The sequence below is a fragment of the Eriocheir sinensis genome, chromosome 61 (genome assembly GCF_024679095.1).
Source record: "Eriocheir sinensis breed Jianghai 21 chromosome 61, ASM2467909v1, whole genome shotgun sequence".
Taxonomy (NCBI): Eukaryota; Metazoa; Arthropoda; class Malacostraca; order Decapoda; family Varunidae; genus Eriocheir; species Eriocheir sinensis.
Genome location: NC_066569.1, coordinates 11026590 through 11044331, shown reverse-complemented (window position 1 = coordinate 11044331; position 17742 = coordinate 11026590). Strand labels below are relative to the sequence as shown.

At 46.0% G+C, this 17742-nt stretch overlaps 1 protein-coding gene across 10 annotated transcripts in view; it reads left to right on the top strand.

Moving 5' to 3' along the window:
* The window catches only part of LOC126986481 (solute carrier family 12 member 6-like), a 95006-nt gene extending 77568 nt beyond the window's left edge, over window positions 1-17438 (top strand). For 9 of the 10 annotated variants that reach the window (XM_050842708.1, XM_050842706.1, XM_050842705.1 and 6 more), the window contains 16 exons: window positions 452-651; window positions 1179-1340; window positions 2954-3110; window positions 4611-4843; window positions 5747-5906; window positions 6266-6465; window positions 6576-6736; window positions 6940-7061; window positions 7241-7430; window positions 7579-7662; window positions 9148-9279; window positions 10026-10133; window positions 12412-12459; window positions 15494-15601; window positions 15963-16033; window positions 16490-17438. In XM_050842708.1, the coding sequence (XP_050698665.1) occupies window positions 452-651; window positions 1179-1340; window positions 2954-3110; window positions 4611-4843; window positions 5747-5906; window positions 6266-6465; window positions 6576-6736; window positions 6940-7061; window positions 7241-7430; window positions 7579-7662; window positions 9148-9279; window positions 10026-10133; window positions 12412-12459; window positions 15494-15601; window positions 15963-16033; window positions 16490-16721 (2368 nt within the window). In that variant the 3' untranslated portion in view covers window positions 16722-17438. The remainder of the gene's footprint in view (window positions 1-451; window positions 652-1178; window positions 1341-2953; window positions 3111-4610; window positions 4844-5746; window positions 5907-6265; window positions 6466-6575; window positions 6737-6939; window positions 7062-7240; window positions 7431-7578; window positions 7663-9147; window positions 9280-10025; window positions 10134-12411; window positions 12460-15493; window positions 15602-15962; window positions 16034-16489) is intronic. The other variant, XM_050842702.1, reaches the window with a different exon arrangement.
* Window positions 17439-17742: the final 304 nt, after the last annotated feature.

Here is a 17742-nt window from a genome sequence, read left to right as displayed (position 1 = left end):
AGAGAGAGAGAGAGAGATTCCTCCCTAGTCTTCATTATACAAACTTTTTTAAACATTTAACTTTAATTTTCACCACTAAGAATATTTTAACTTTCCTCCTCCTCCTCTTCCTCCTCCTCAGTCACTTGTTAATTTCTCTCTCTCTCTCTCTCTCTCTCTCTCTCTCTCTCTCTCTCTCTCTCTCTCTCTCTCTCTCTCTTCTTTTTTTTTCTTTCTTTATATACTTTTCCATGTTTCCTAAGCCATTAAATTGTCTAATCTTGGCTAATGTTGCTTATTGAATAGTAGTAGTAGTAGTAGTTGTAGTAGTAGTAGTGCTCTTTTTTACCTATATAGCAAAGGTACTAGCACCTTCAATCCTAACTTCAGAATCCCTTGTCTTCAATACCAGTAGTAGTAGTAGTAGTAGTAGTAGTAGTAACAAGTGTCCTAACTCACCCCCCTCCCCCAGAATGTGCATCCTGGGGGCGCGGCTGCTGACCCAAGTCTCGAACTGCACCAAGGAGCCGGGCGGACCACTCTGGAACATCTACTGTGCCAAGGAGAACAACACTGTGGCGGAGAACATCGAGGACTGCGACCCTTACTTCCAGTCCCACAACGTGTCCGAGAGGCGGGCTATCGTGGGGCTGGCTTCAGGGATCTTTACGTGTAAGTCAGGGGCCGTGGAGGTCTGCTGGAGGGATGGAGGGAAGAGGGAGGAGAGGAGAAGGAGGGAGGGGCTGTTGGAGGGAAGGTGGTGGAGAGAAAAAGGAAGGGGGGCTGTTGGAGGAAAGGTAGAGAAAAAGGAAGGAGGGGCTGTTGGAGGGAAGATGGAGGAGAGGAGAAGGAAGGGAGGGGCTGTTGGAGGGAAGATGGAGGAGAGGAGAAGAAGGGAGGGGCTGTTGGAGGTGTTGGAGGGGAGAGGGAGGAGAGGAGAAGGAGGGAGGGGCTGCTGGAGGTGTTGGAGGGAAAAGGGAGGAGAGAAGAAGAAGGGAGGGGCTGTTGGAGGTGTTGGAGAAAAGATAGAGGAGAGGAGAGGGAGGGAGGGGTTACTGGAGGGCTTCTGGAGGGATGGAGAGAAGCTGGAGGAGAGGAGAAGGAGGGAGGGGTTGCTGGAGGGCTTCTGGAGGTAATGGAGATAAGATACAACCTGACCTGACCTGACCTGACCTCTCTGCCCCTCCTCCCCCCCACAGCCAACCTCGGTCCTCATTTCGGCAAGTTGGGACAGATCGTGGCGGACGGCAATGACCCTGATGACTACGAGGCGCTCAACAACCCAACCTACAACCAGGTCATCATCGACATCACAACCTCCTTCACGGTGCTAGTGGGCATCTTCTTCCCCTCCTGTACCGGTGAGTGGTGATGACTATGGTGGTGATGACTGGTGGTGATGACTGAGTGGGTGGTGGTGGTGTCTGTGTGTGAGCATGTGTGGTGATGACTATTTGGTGGTGTGGGTATGTGTGAGTGGTGGTGATGACTGTGGTGATGACTGAGTGGGTGGTGGTGGTGTCTGTGTGTGTGTGTGTGGTGATGACTATTTGGTGGTGTGGGTATGTGTGAGTGGTGGTGATGACTGTGGTGATGACTGAGTGGGTGGTGGTGGTGTCTGTGTGTGAGTGTGTGTGGTGATGACTATTTGGTGGTGTGGGTATGTGTGAGTGGTGGTGATGACTGAGTGGTGGAGATGACTTAATGTGTGGTGATGAGTGAGTGGTGATGAATAAATGATGATACAGTGTGGTGGTGATGACTATGGTGCGTTACTGTGGTGGTGATGACTGGTGGTGGTGTGTGTTGGAAGGTGATGACTGTGTGAGTGGTGACTGTTAGTTGTTGGTGATGACTGTTATAAGGTGATGAATTAGTGGTGATAACTATTAGAAGGTGATGAATTAATGGTGATGACTGTTTCTTGGTGGTGATGACTATGGGCTCTATCTATCTAAATCTCCTTTTTTTCCCTCTCCTTTCCTTTCTAAATTTCCCTTCCTAAATTCCTTCTTTTTCTCTCTTTATCCTCTTCCTCTCCCTTCATTATCTCACTCCTATATAAACCTATGCAAACCTATATAAGCCTATGTAAATCTCCTTTTTTTCCCCTCCTTTAATTCCTTTCTAAATTCCTTCTTTTTCTCTCTTTAACCTCTTCCTCTCCCTTTATTATCTCACTCCTATATAAACCTATGCAAACCTATATAAGCCTATGTAAATCTATGTAAATCTCCTTTTTTTCCCCCTCTCCTTTCCTTTCTAAATTCCACTTTCTAAATTCCTTCTTTTTTTCTCTTTAACCTCTTCCTCTCCCTTCATTATCTCACTCCTATATAAACCTATGCAAACCTATGTAAATCTATGTAAATCTCCTTTTTTTATCCTCTCCTTTAATTCCTTTCTAAATTCCACTTTCTAAATTCCTTCTTTTTTTCTCTTTAACCTCTTCCTCTCCCTTTATTATCTCACTCCTATATAAACCTATGCAAACCTATGTAAATCTATGTAAATCTCCTTTTTTTCCCCTCCTTTAATTCCTTTCTAAATTCCACTTTCTAAATTCCTTCTTTTTCTCTCTTTATCCTCTTCCTCTCCCTTTATTATCTCACTCCTATATAAATCTATGCAAACCTATATAAGCCTATGTAAATCTATGTAAATCTCCTTTTTTTCCCCTCTCTTAATTCCTTTCCAGATTCCACTTTCTAAATTCCTTCTTTTTTTCTCTTTATCCTCTTCCTCTCCCTTCATTATCTCACTCCTATATAAACCTATGCAAACCTATATAAGCCTATGTAAATCTATGTAAATCTCCTTTTTTTCTCCTCTCCTTTAATTCCTTTCTAAATTCCTTCTTTTTTTCTCTTTAACCTCTTCCTCTCCCTTTATTATCTCACTCCTGTATAAACCTATGCAAACCTATATAAGCCTATGTAAATCTATGTAAATCTATGTCCCCTCCCTCCCCTAGGTATCATGGCCGGCAGCAACAGGTCCGGAGATTTGGCCGATGCACAGAAGAGCATTCCAGTGGGCACCCTCGCGGCCATCTGCACCACCTCCTTCGTCTACCTACTCTACCTCCTCCTCTTCGCCGGTTCCTACGACATCCTGCTCATGCGCGACAAGTACGTAATGGCAATAGTAGTAGTAGTAGTAGAGTGAAAGAGTGAAGATGCTGGTTAACTTTTGCATAAGGGATTTGGACAGCACAGGGATGAAAGAGTGAAGATGCTGGTTATCTCTTCCATAAGGGATTTGGACAGCACAGGGATGAAAGAGTGAAGATGCTGGTTAACTCTTCCATAAGGGATTTGGACAGCACAGGGATGAAAGAGTGAAGATGCTGGTTATCTCTTCCATAAGGGATTTGGACAGCACAGGGATGAAAGAGTGAAGATGCTGGTTAACTTTTGCATAAGGGATTTGGACAGCACAGGGATGAAAGAGTGAAGATGCTGGTTAACTCTTCCATAAGGGATTTGGACAGCACAGGGATGAAAGAGTGAAGATGCTGGTTAACTCTTCCATAAGGGATTTGGACAGCACAGGGATGAAAGAGTGAAGATGCTGGTTATCTCTTCCATAAGGGATTTGGACAGCACAGGGATGAAAGAGTGAAGATGCTGGTTATCTCTTCCATAAGGGATTTGGACAGCACAGGGATGAAAGAGTGAAGATGCTGGTTAACTCTTCCATAAGGGATTTGGACAGCACAGGGATGAAAGAGTGAAGATGCTGGTTAACTCTTCCATAAGGGATTTGGACAGCACAGGGATGAAAGAGTGAAGATGCTGGTTATCTCTTCCATAAGGGATTTGGACAGCACAGGGATGAAAGAGTGAAGATGCTGGTTATCTCTTCCATAAGGGATTTGGACAGCACAGGGATGAAAGAGTGAGGATGCTGGTTATCTCTTCCATAAGGGATTTGGACAGCACAGGGATGAAAGAGTGAGGATGCTGGTTAACTCTTCCATAAGGGATTTGGACAGCACAGGGATGAAAGAGTGAAGATGCTGGTTATCTCTTCCATAAGGGATTTGGACAGCACAGGGATGAAAGAGTGAGGATGCTGGTTATCTCTTCCATAAGGGATTTGGACAACACAGGGATGAAAGAGTGAAGATGCTAGTTAACTCTTCCATAAGGGATTTGGACAGCACAGGGATGAAAGAGTGAAGATGCTGGTTATCTCTTCCATAAGGGATTTGGACAGCACAGGGATGAAAGAGTGAAGATGCTAGTTAACTCTTCCATAAGGGATTTGGACAGCACAGGGATGAAAGAGTGAAGATGCTGGTTATCTCTTCCATAAGGGATTTGGACAGCACAACAAAAAACAACACAACCTCTACGAAAGCCTTACGAAACTATTCCTAGACTCGTAACACTCGTAAACCCTCCACTTTTAGGCTCGTAACACTACCTATGGCAACACTAACACGTAACAACCTCTACCAAAGCCTTGTCACACTATCACCAGGCTCGTAACAGTACAACAACCTCTACCAAACCATCCCTAGGCTCGTAATACTACCCACGGCAACACCAACACAGCAACAACCTCTATGAAAACCTTATGAAACCACCCCTAACCTCATCAACTCATCAACCATCCATTCTCAGGTTCGGGTACAGCGTCGGTGGAAGGCTTGCCATCGCGGCGATCTCCTGGCCGAACGAGTGGGTCATCTTGGTGGGCTCGCTGCTCTCTACGATTGGTGCCGGCATGCAGTCATTAACCGGGGCGCCGCGACTCATGCAGGCCATCAGTCAGGACAATATCATCCCTGTCCTGGCACCCTTCGGAGTCTCGTCAGCGCGTGGGGAGCCCCTACGAGCACTGCTATTGACTGGATGTAAGGGACCAGATGGATTTTTAGATTACGTTCATGTGGTCTTTGGTATCGTGTTTTATCTCTAGCCAACTCTTCTGTGTTCATCTGCATCTTCTAACCTTCAAGCTGCCTCAACCATTCCCTTACTGTGGTCACTCTTCTCCTCTAGCCTCTTTGCCTCTCTCACCTTCCTCTTCCATATATGTCCTGTTAAGTCCAGTCCAAGGACAGGGCCGTACCCAGAGGGGGCTCAGATGAAACCCCCATCTAAAGGTCCACATTCCAAGAGTCAATACAAAAAACTGGGATGAAAAGTCTGTTTTTTTTTTGTTTGTTTTGACAGCAGGAAAATGCACTCAGAAATGTCAATTTTTCAAAGTGCCCCCCTCCCCCCCTGATTTGGCTGGCTTTGGTTACCACTCACCTCTCTTCAGGTGGCTATAAAGGTCCACATTTAATGGAAAATGACCCACTCCCTTTTAAAGGTCTGGGTACACCCCTGTGGGTGTGGAACTGCCTTTGTAACAAGTCCTCCTGTGGTTGTAGACTCTTGGTAGGTGGTGTTGTCTTCTACTGTCCTCCTATTTCTTTTCTTCTATGGCAGGACTGCTCAACTGCTGGCTGACAGTCCAAATCCAGACCTTCTGAGAGTTGTAGCTGGACCCTCGGCTACAGGAGTATAAAAATGTAATTAAATAACATGAAGGTCCTGGTGATGGATTCCTGCAAGTGTATTTCCTGGCCTGAGTGAAGGGCCAACAGTCCTGGGGCCTGGGGTACAGCTACAATATTTATCCAGACCTCTTCATTCACTTGAACTTGTCTAACTGGACCTTGGCTCATAATAGTTGAGTAGCCCTGCTCAGTGTCATCTGCTAACCTGTGAGTAAATATATCTTCTAACTTCCCTTCCGTCCCCTTCAGGCATCTGTCAGCTGGCTATCCTTATCGGCAACCTGGACTACATCGCTCCCATCCTCTCCATGTTCTTCCTCATGTGTTACGGCTTCGTCAACCTTGCCTGTGCACTCCAGACCCTCCTGCGCACCCCTAACTGGCGGCCCAGGTTCAAGTACTACCACTGGTGAGTTAGGGCAGGGGTGGTTGGAGGAGGAGGAAGAGGAAGAGAAGGAGGAGGAGGGGTTGTAGATGTAGCAGTTTTAGCTACGAAAGGAAGGAAGGAGGTTGAGAAGCAGGAGGAGGAAGGAAGGAAGGAAACAGAAGGAGGAGGAGAAAGCATGAAAAGAAGAAAAGGAGGAGTTGGAAGAAGAGAAAGAGAGAAAGAGAATAAAAAAGAACAAATAAAATCAATCAATAAATCAAAAAATAAATTAAAGAAAAAAAAGACAAAGGATAAAAAAAGAAAACAAGAAAACAAGGAAGGAAACAAAACAAAAAAACTAAATCTAAACAACCGTGACCTCATCTCTCGCTCCCCCCCAGGTCGCTCTCCTTCGTGGGCCTGTCCCTCTGCATCACGGTAATGTTCATGACCTCCTGGTACTACGCGCTGCTGGCCATGCTCATCGCCGGCATCATCTACAAGTACATCGAGTTCCGCGGCGCCGAGAAGGAGTGGGGTGATGGCATCCGGGGTCTGGCACTCTCGGCCGCAAGATACTCCCTGCTGAGGCTTGAGGAAGGTGAGGAAGGGTCTGTCTGTGTGTCCTTCATTGCAGAGTGTGTTTCTTGTGGCGGGTATAGGCACCTCTCTGCACCAGGCCCCCTCACTCCCCTCATTCCCTCCTGCCAGGTCCCCCGCACACCAAGAACTGGCGCCCACAGATCCTGATCCTGTCCAAGCTGACCAAGGACCTGGTGCCCAAGTACAAGAAGCTGTTCACCTTCGCCTCCCAGCTCAAGGCGGGCAAGGGGCTCACCATTGCCGTGTCCGTCATCGAGGGAGAGTACTCGGTGAGGGAACGAGGACTCTGTCTTGTGCACCAAACGTTTCAATTAGTGTTCCTTTCTGTGGCTGTGTGTGGCCTCCTTGCTGTGGCCACTCCAGGCAGGAAAGGAAGAGTTTTAAGCCCTCCTTTATAAACTCCTCCTTATTCATTCTTCCCAACACACCACACAGCTGTTATAATGTTTCCCTGTCCACTCCGCCCCCACAGAAGAGCTACGGGGAGTCCCACGCTGCCAAGCAGTCCCTGCGCCGTGCCATGAATGAGGAGAGAGTCAAGGGCTTCGTCGACACACTCATCGCAAAGAACATCACTGAGGGAATCAGCCACATGTGAGTATGGGCTGTGTTCTTACACACACACACACACACACACACACACACACACACACACACACACACAAACACACACAAGCAAGATTTTTACGAACAAGTAACAAAGAAAAAAACAAATTATGAAGTGTTAGATTTAAAATTTATCAAACACCCCTCACCCCCTTCTCGCCCCCCAGCATCCAAACCTGCGGCCTGGGTGGGATGAAGCCCAACACGGTGATCCTGGGGTGGCCCTACGGGTGGCGCCACTCCCCTGATGAGCGGTCTTGGCGAGTCTTCCTGGACACCGTCAGGAACGTGTCGGCTGCGAAGATGGCCCTGCTGGTACCCAAGGGCATCAACTTCTACCCTGACTCAATGTCCAAGGTGAGGAGGGAGGGAGGAGGGAGGGAGGAATGATACCTTTGTGAGAGAGAGAGAGAGAGAGAGAGAGAGAGAGAGAGAGAGAGAGAGAGAGAGAGAGAGAGTTGACAGCACCGTTGATATTTATGACTAATTATTTTTGTCTCCTCAGGTTTCCGGCACCATCGACATCTGGTGGATTGTTCATGACGGTGGACTGCTCATGCTGCTGCCCTTCCTGCTGCGGCAACACAAGGTACACACACACACACACACACACACACACACACACACACACACACTCTCCTCCTTCCTAAAGAACCTAAGAACATAAGGGTTGGTATTATAAGACATTTTCGCGACTAACATCAACTATTTCTAAAGGTCAAAGAGGGAGGCAATTCAGCTCTAATGAGTGTTTCTTTAGGATCATGGTACAGAAGAAGGGTCATAAAACTACTCCTGGGAATGCCCAAAACTCCTATGAAAGCCTTGTCAAATATGTGTTTCTTAGCTTCATGGTACAGAAAAGGGTCATAAAACTACTCCTGGAAATGCCGAAAACTCCTACGAAAGCCAAGTCAAATATGTGTTTCTTAGCTTCATGGTACAGAAAAGGGTCATAAAACTACTCCTGGAAATGCCCAAAACTCCTACGAAAGCCAAGTCAAATATGTGTTTCTTAGCTTCATGGTACAGAAAAGGGTCAAACTACCAGCAGGGTCATAAAACTACTCCTGGAAATGCCCAAAACTCCTACGAAAGCCTTGTCAAATATGTGTTTCTTAGCTTCATGGTACAGAAGAAAGGTCAAACTACCAGCAGGGTAAAAAAACTACTCCTGGAAATGCCCAAAACTCCTACGAAAGCCTTGTCAAATATGTGTTTCTTAGCTTCATGGTACAGAAGAAAGGTTAAACTACCAGCAGGGTAAAAAAACTACTCCTGGAAATGCCCAAAAGTCCTAGGAAAGCCTCGTCAAATAGGAAAACTTAATTGGCAAAATGTTTAGTAATACGGCCCAAGGAGTCTGCAAGAGGCCAGTGGGTCTATACAAGGCAGCTCCTGTGAACCTAACCCCACCTAACATTACCGTCCATGAATTTATCTAATCTTTTTTTGAATGAGTCTATTGTATTGGCACTCACAACATGACTATTTCTCTCTCTGCCTTCTATTCTCCTCCTCCTCTTCCTCCTCCTCCTCCTCCTCCTCCTCCTCTTTACATCTCCTTTCCCTAACCTTGTATCTCATTTTTCTCTTCCTTCTCTTCATCTCTTTCTACCTTCTCTCTCTACCTCCTCCTCCTCCTCCTCTCCACATCTTTCCCTAACCTTGTATCTCATTCTTCTCTTCCTTCTCTTCATCTCTTTCTACCTTCTCTCTCTACCTCCTCCTCCTCCTCCTCCTCCTCTCCACATCTTTCCCTAACCTTGTATCTCATTCTTCTTTTCTTTCTCTTCATCTCTTTCTACCATCTCTCTCTACCTCCTCCTCCTCCTCCTCCTCCTCCTCCTCTCTACATCTCCTTTCCCTAACCTTGTATCTCATTCTTCTCTTCCTTCTCTTCATCTCTTTCTACCTTCTCTCTCTACCTCCTCCTCCTCCTCCTCTCCACATCTTTCCCTAACCTTGTATCTCATTCTTTTCTTTCTCTTCATCTCTTTCTACCTTCTCTCTCTACCTCCTCCTCCTCCTCCTCCTCCTCCTCCTCCTAACGCCCTCTCTCTCTCCCTCTCAGGTGTGGAAGAACTGCAAGATGAGGATTTTCACAGTGGCCCAGCTTGAGGACAACAGCATTCAGATGAAGAAGGACCTCAAGACCTTCCTCTACCACCTGAGAATTGAGGCCGAGGTGGATGTGGTGGAGCTGGTGAGTGGAGGAGGTGGTGGAGGAGGAGGAGGAGGAGGAGGAAGGGGTCAGTTAGCTAGTTAGAAAGTCATGTTAGTCAGTTAGTTAGGAGAGGAAGAGGAGGAGGAGGAGGTTAGGATAAGAGAGGAGAAAATATTGATGAAAGGAGAAAAATAAAAAAAAGAAGAAGAGGAAGAAGAGGAGGAGGAGGAGGAGGAAGAAGGAAACTGAGGAGGAGGAGAAAAGTCAGTCAGTCAGTCAGTCAGTCACCACTCAACCCCCAACCCAAGAAGCCCCCCAGACCCTCCCTAGACCCCCAGCCTCTCCAGCAGCCCCTCACAAGCCCCCTACAAGCCCAACACAGCCCCCTACAAGCCCCCACAGCCCTCTCCAGACCCCCACAAGCCCCCAGACCCTCCTCCAGACCCCAAAAAGCCCCCCCAGACCTCACTAGACCCCTTCTGTCACCCTTAGATAGACAGCGACATTCAGATCTACACCTATGACATCCCAGCCCCTGCCAGCCCCTTCCCCAGCCCCTCTAGGCCCTTTCCCAGCCCCCCAGCAACCCCTCCCTAGCCCCCTCAGCCCCCCACAACCCCCACAGCCCTTACAATCCTCCCAGACCTCACTAGACCCCTTCTGTCACCCTTAGATAGACAGCAACATTCAGATCTACACTCATGACATCCCAGCCCCTTCCTAGCCCTTCCCCAGCCCCTGACAAGCCCCCCAGACCCTTGCTAACCCCTTCCGTTCCCCTCCAGATGGACAGCGACATCCAGACCTACACGTATGAGCGCACTCTTATGATGGAGCAGAGGACACAGATGCTGAAGGAACTGAGACTCAACCGCAAGGAGAAGCTGAACATTGTGAGTTATTCCTGGCTTTGTTGGGGCAGGAGGAGGAGGAGAAGTTGATATGGAAGAGAGAGGTAGAAGATGGAATAGATAGAGGGTGAGAAAGAAAGGAGGAGAAGGAACAAAGAAGAAACTGGAGGAGAAGAAAGAGCAGAAAGTGAAAAAGAGATGAGGAGGAGGAGGAGAAAGAACGAAGGAAGAGAATGAGGAGGAGGAGGAACAGAGGGTAAGGAAAAGAAGAGAAAAGGAGAAGAAGGAGGAGAAAGAACAAGGGAAGAGGAGGAGGAGAAGGAGTGACTAAATAAATGTGTGTGTGTAAGATAAGGCCCCGGGAATGTGTCAGCTGCAAGGAAGGACGGACACAAAGGTTATGTTGAGTAAGACTTTAGATTAATGGACCATGTCTCTGCCTTGTGACTTACTGCATAAGCCTTAGATAATAACAATAACACTGATAATGGTGATAGGAAATATGGAGTAAAGAGTGGAAGAGTGATAGTAAGTTTATTTAGATTAAGACTTTAGATTATTGAAGTATATCTCTGCCTTGTGAGTTACTGAAACAGCCTTAGATAATAGTAATAACACTGATAATGGTTATAAGATGTATGGACTGAAGAGGGAAAGATTGAGAGTAAGTTTATTTAGATTAAGACTTCAGATTAATGGACCATGTCTCAGCCTTGTGAGTTAATGAAACAGCCTTAGATAATAATGCTAACACTGATAATGGTAATAAGATGTATGGACTGAAGAGGGAAAGATTGAGAGTAAGTTTATTTAGATTAAGACTTAAGATTAATGGACCATGTCTCAGCCTTGTGAGTTAATGAAACAGCCTTAGATAATAGTAATAACACTGATAATGGTTATAAGATGTATGGACTGAAGAGGGAAAGATTGAGAGTAAGTTTATTTAGATTAAGACTTAAGATTAATGGACCATGTCTCTGCCTTGTGAGTTACTGAACTAGCCTTAGATAATAATGCTAACACTGATAATGGTAATAAGATGTATGGACTGAAGAGGGAAAGATTGAGAGTAAGTTTATTTAGATTAAGACTTAAGATTAATGGACCATGTCTCTGCCTTGTGAGTTACTGAAACAGCCTTAGATAATAATGCTAACACTGATAATGTAAGATGCATGGACTGAAGAGGGAAAGATTGAGAGTAAGTTTATTTAGATTAAGACTTAAGATTAATGGACCATGTCTCTGCCTTGTGAGTTACTGAAACAGCCTTAGATAATAATGCTAACACTGATAATGGTAATAAGATGCATGGACTGAAGAGGGAAAGATTGAGAGTAAGTTTATTTAGATTAAGACTTAAGATTAATGGACCATGTCTCAGCCTTGTGACTTACTGAAACAGCCTTAGATAATAGTAATAACACTGATAATGGTAATAGGAAATATGGAGTAAATAGTGTAAGAGTGACTAAGTTTATTTAGATTAAGACTTTAGATAAATGAACTATATCTATGCCTTGTGAGTTAATAATAATGATAATAATAATGATAATAATAATAATGGTAATAACAATACTAACACAAGCTATAGAGAGTAGGGTATCACCAGTGGCCTGGCTTCAAGGCGGTCATGGGGGGTGGAGGCTCAGACTCCCTCCAGAGATTAAACCCAGTGTTCTCAATATCAACAGTCCCATGCAGCACAAGGCTCACTAAGGTTACTTCTCTGTGCCTGGCTGTGGTGTCTGCCTGGCCTCCCACTGGCATTGTTATCACAGTTGTACATGACAAAAAAATTACTTGTGCTTGACCAGAAAGTGACGCAACTGGCGGGAAAAAGTGTTTCAGAATAACAGTTTTGCTCACCTTCATGCCACACGCGTAAAAATGCACTTGGGTCATAAGCATATATTCCTACCACTGCCGTGAAGGTGCAGCGAGTAGCGGGCTTTTTTTTATATTTTTTATTATAGTTTCCTTTTTTTGTGTGTGCCCTTGAGCTGCCTCCTTTGTTGTAAAAAAATAATAATAATAATCAGAGGGCTAAAAAGAGGTATTTTGCCCACCTCCAAGCGCCCCCCTCCATGGCCTGCCCCGAGCTGCACACTGGGCCATGGTAGTGTTGATGATAACAGGAGAAGTATTGCGCTGTGTCACCTCGCTGTGATATCCAATAAGCATTACCACGACCCCTTTGCCATGTTTTATTCCTGGCTTTCTTGTATCTGATTTCTCTCCCCCTCTATCTCTCCTCTCCCTCTCTCTCCGCTGCCTCCACCACCACCACCACCACCTCCACCACCTCCACATGTAGTCGGAGTTAGGTTTTGAGGCAGCCAGCATTGAGGACAAACTCCCCTTGGTGTGTGAGGAAACTTTTACATTGTGATACTTATTATTCTGTGTGTGTGTTGTGAGCCTTACCCTGACCCTCTCATCCTCCTCCTCCTCTCCTCCTCCTCCTCATATATTTCTTCTTTATCTCATTTCTTTTTCTCCTCCTCCTCTTCCTTGACTTGTTGTGTCCTTCCTCCTCCTCCTCCTCCTCCTCTTCCTCTTCATCTTTTTATTCCATCTTGCATTTCTTTGTCTTCTGTGTTGTCTTCTTCCCTTGTGATCCTCCTCCTCCTCCTCCACCTCTTCTTTTTCTTCCTCTATTTGTCCTTCATCCTTCTCTAACTATCTGTCCTCCTCTTCCTCCTCCTCCTCCTCTTCCTCTTCATCTTTTTATTCCATCTTGCATTTCTTTGTCTTCTGTGTTGTCTTCTTCCCTTGTGATCCTCCTCCTCCTCCTCCTCTTCTTTTTCTTCCTCTATTTGTCCTTCATCCTTCTCTAACTATCTGTCCTCCTCTTCCTCCTCCTCCTCCAAAGCCAGATTGTTATGTTACCCTTCTCTCTCTTCCTTTTCCTCCTAACCTCCTCCTCCTCCTCCTCCTCCTCCTCCTCCTCCTCCTCCTCCTCCTCCACATCACTAGTCTGTCTTAGCTCCGAGCTGCTGCATGTCGGCCAAAACTGAACGCATGAACAACTATATATTTAACCTTTTTTTTCTCCTTTCCCTCGACTTTATATCCCATCCATACATAGTTCTCTCTCTCTCTCTCTCTCGCTCTCTCGCTCTCTCACTCTCTTGCTCTCGCTCTTGCTCTCGCTCTCGCTATCATATGGGTGAGATTTGAAGTTCTGATTTACGGCTGACTTATTTTTATTATTATTATTATTGTATTTCTTTATTAATTATCCCATTTCTTCGTTTTATTTATTCCGGCACTAAGGTACTCACACTAAGGTACCCACTAGATGCTTCCTCCCTTCCCTCTCTTTCTCCCTTGCTTCCCTCCCGTGGTAGGTCACTTCTATCAGCCTCCTATGGCATGACCTTCAATATCTAGACACCAGTATTACAAGTATTACACTATCAGAAGCTCTCCCTTCCTTGGCCATTCCCTTGACATCAGTTCCAGCAGTATCACAAGCTCTCATTTCCCTGGTTGGTAAGAGAGAGCTTGTGATAAGGATGTCTCTCTCTCTCTCTCTCTCTCTCTCTCTCTCTCTCTCTCTCTCTCTCTCTCTCTCTCTCTCTCTCTCTCTCTCTCTCTCTCTCTCTCTCTCTCACACATGCACTTCACTCTCTCATGGGATAATTACACCATTGGGTAGATTAAATCATTATTAGTTTATTATGAAAAGTAACATCCACACAGAGGTAAACAGTTATTAGTAAACATATCCAAGAAAATCCTAAGTTAAGACATAAGATAAAGATTCATTGTTTGTCTTTAAGTCGCTGAAGTTTAGATCTTAAGCTCGTCTTATTTGCTAAGTCACTGAAGGTTAGATTTTAAGTTTGTTTTATTTACTAAACGACTTAAGTTTACGTCCAAGGGTTAAGTTACTCAAGTTTGGCAATGAAGTTTATTTTATTCACTAAGTCAATGAAGTTTAGACCTTAAGTACATTTTCTTCACCAAGTCACTAAGTTCAGGTTGAAGGATTAAGTCCTATCCAATAAGTTACATAAGTTTAGACATTAAGTTCATTTTCTACACTAAGTCAATGAAGTTTAGACCTAAGTTCATTTTCTTCACCAAGTCACTAAGTTCAGGTTGAAGGGTTAAGTCCTATCTGCTAAGTTACATAAGTTTAGACATTAAGTTCATTTTCTACGCTAAGTTACATATGTATAGACATTAAGTTTATTTTACCTACTAAGTCAATGATAGACCTTAAGTTTTTTATTTTCTTTATTGACAAGTTCAAGTTCAAGGGTCACAGGGCATGCCACAGGAAGGTTCAAAACAGCCCCATAACACAGTGCCCCCACCCTTATGTGCCCTCCCTGTGGTGCTGCATGTGTGTGTGTGCGTGTGTGTGATCATAAACAGCCTCGTGCATCGCCTAAACCACCACCACCACCACCACCAATGCCTAGATAGATATGTTTAGCTAGTAGTTTCAAGGCTGTGTGTTTGGTGTGGCCTGGCTATCTAAGTGACCTCCAAGCCCAGTGCACCTCCACCCTGGGCCTAGATGATGCAGTGTTTTAGCCAGTAGTTTCAAGCGCTGTGTGTGTTTGCTGTGCCCTGACCTGCCCTCTGCTTAAGTCCAGGGCATAGTAGATAATGGAAGTCTAGTCACTTGTGTTAACTTGCTGTGTCTGTTCCCTAAGATTGAAGGCTGCCTCACACTGGGAGTGATGCTGTGCTGCTCAGGCTGTCAGGGATAACCTCTGGCAGACTCTGTGTGTGTGTGTGTGTGTGTGTGTGTGTGTGCCGGGCACATACTGAGCCCTCGTAGGATCACTGACCAACCCACATGTCAGATGAACTCAGGAGGCTGAGAGTGGACACACTGGGGCTCTGAGATGAGGAGACCTGGCACTGGAGTGATCAGTAGTGGGGACTGTAATTACCACTCTGGTCTGGCCAGAGTGATGGTGCCTGTCTCAAGGGAGTAGCACTGGCCACTTCTAGCCAACTGCAGTCCTCTGTAATTGGGGTCGGCTTCACAGCCAAAGTTTCATTGAAAACAACATAGTGTGCATAGCCCAGCAACACTCCCAGTGTGAGCAGACCTCAAGGCCTGTATTCTTAGATGCTTCCCATCTCACTAGTGTTTCCAAAGGCCAAGAGAGATTAGTCGGGTTCTCAGTTTTTCACATTGATGGCACAGCAAAACACAAAGCACAAGGGAATCACAGCACACCAACTAAAGTGACGACTCCAAGGGCCAAAACATAAAGATAAAGAATCCTAAAAATAACAATAACTGATTTAAATTGGTAAGGAAAGCAAGATCACCCAAAGTCAACCCCAACCACAAGAAGCAAGGAGTCCTTACCACACATCCTACAGCCTCTCATCATGTCCTAACAGTCCTGTGTGTGTGTCCCCAGGTCCAGGCCATCGTCGACCACCACCACCCCACCAGCGAGCACTCCGCCAGCAAGGTCCGCTTCAAGGAGGACGAACCAGCGGCTGATTCAGATGCGGAGGCGGATGGGGTGAGTGGATGAGATAGAGGAAGAGTGGGAAGGGAAGGGAAGGAAAAGGAGGACAGATTAGAAGGAAAAGAAGGAAATAGAGAGGAAAATGAAGAGGAGGAGGAGAAAGAGGAGGGGAAGGAAGGAAAGAGAAATAGACAAAAAGCATATGAGAAGGAAGGAAGGAAGGAAGGAGAGACAGGATAAGAATATAAGAAGAAAGGAAGAGATAAACGGAGAATATGGAAAGGAAAAGAAAAGGAAGGAAATGAAGATGTTAGTTAAGAGAGACCCCAATGTGTGTGTGTGTGTGTGTGTGTGTGTGTGTGTGTGTGTGTGTGTGTGTGTGTGTGTTCTATCTAACAAGTGTCATGCATTTCAGAGCGGCGCTTCCGAAGATACCGAGAAAAAGACCAAGAACGAATGTTTCAAGAAACTCCTGACCCTCAAACCGTAAGTCTCTCTCTCTCTCTCTCTCTCTCTCTCTCTCTCTCTCTCTCTCTCTCTCTCTCTCTCTCTCTCTCTCTCTCTCTCTCTCTCTCTCTCTCTCTCTCTCTCTCTCTCTCTCTCTCTCTCTCTCTCTCTCTCTCTCTCTCTCACCTCACCACAGCTCACAGGACCCCACAGGATGTCACCCCACAGTATGTTTACAACCCCCACAGACACATGCCCCCCCAGCCACATCTCTCTCTCTCTCTCTCTCTCTCTCTCTCTCTCTCTCTCTCTCTCTCTCTCTCTCATCTCATCCCACAGGACCCCACAGTATGTTTACAACCCCCACAGACACATGCCCCCCCCAGCCACATATGTAGGCCTCTCTCTCTCTCGAATATGTTCCTTAATTTTCTTCGTTTTCTTCTTCAATATCCTCCTCTTCCTCTCTTCAATATCCTCCTCTTCCTCCCCCAGAGACGAGGCCAACGTGAGGCGAATGCACACCGCCGTCAAGCTCAATGAGGTCATCGTCAACAAGTCTCACAACGCACAGCTGGTCATCATCAACCTGCCCGGGCCACCCAAGACCTCCCGCCCCGAGTCTGAGAGCAACTACATGGAATTCCTGGAGGTGCTGACGGAGGGGCTGGAGCGGGTGTTGATGGTGCGCGGTGGTGGCCGGGAAGTCATCACCATCTATTCCTGAGGGGTGCGGTGTTGTGGTGTTGCGGTGGTGGGTTTGGTGATGAGTCGAGTCATGTACTGTTCTGTGGTGGTGATGATTTTGGTAATGTCTGGTACAGCTGCTACACCACCGATGGGAAGTGTGTGTACTCCGCTGGTGGTTGTGGTGATGAGCAGCAGTGGTGTTGATGGTGATGAAGGTGGTGTCCGATCTCAAAGGTGACACATCTGCGGACAAAGGAAAGAAAGAAAATATTGAAGAAAGAGAAGGATGGAAATCGCATGAAAATCAGTGTGTGTGTGTGCGTCTGTGAGTGTACGTATGTGTGTGTGTGTGCGTGTGTGTGTAAGGGGGTCTCTGTGGTAATGCCAAATATAACCCGTGTTCCAGTTCTGTTAAATGGGGTCGGGTCAAGTCAGGTCAGGGCGAGTTCTAACGTGACCCGTCGCGGCGAACGTACCCAGCACCCGCCCTGACCGGCACCCTGGACCTGAGTTGTGACCTGCGATAAGACCCGATAGAGGTGTGGGGTTGGGTCTCTAAGCTCTGTACATAGGAGGTAAAACAGGATATAAAACAACACTTAAAACCATGTGATTACATAGTGTCCGAGGCGAGATCGAGGAGGAGGAGGCGCCTACGATTGCTGTGTTATATATATTAGGACATGATTTTATTTTCCTAGTGTAGCACATTACTATTATTATTACTATCATTATTATAGTTTGAAGGAGCATGTCTGATTTTTTATTTATTTTCCACATTACGTAATTTTTTTTTAGTCTCGGCAAAGCGCATTATTACTGTTGTTGTTGTTGTTTAGCGACGTAGAAGACGAAGCAGCTGATGGCGGTTGGTGGCGATGATTGACGATAATACTCTTGACTACGTAGGAAGCGAACGGCGTCAACCAAGCAACCGAAACGCACTCTGACGTGTTGAGACCAGCGACGGATACGACAGCGACTTACCATTTTTTTTATTAGTAGTATTAGAAGCAGCTCAAGGCCATCACAAACAAACGAACACACAAACGGACCAA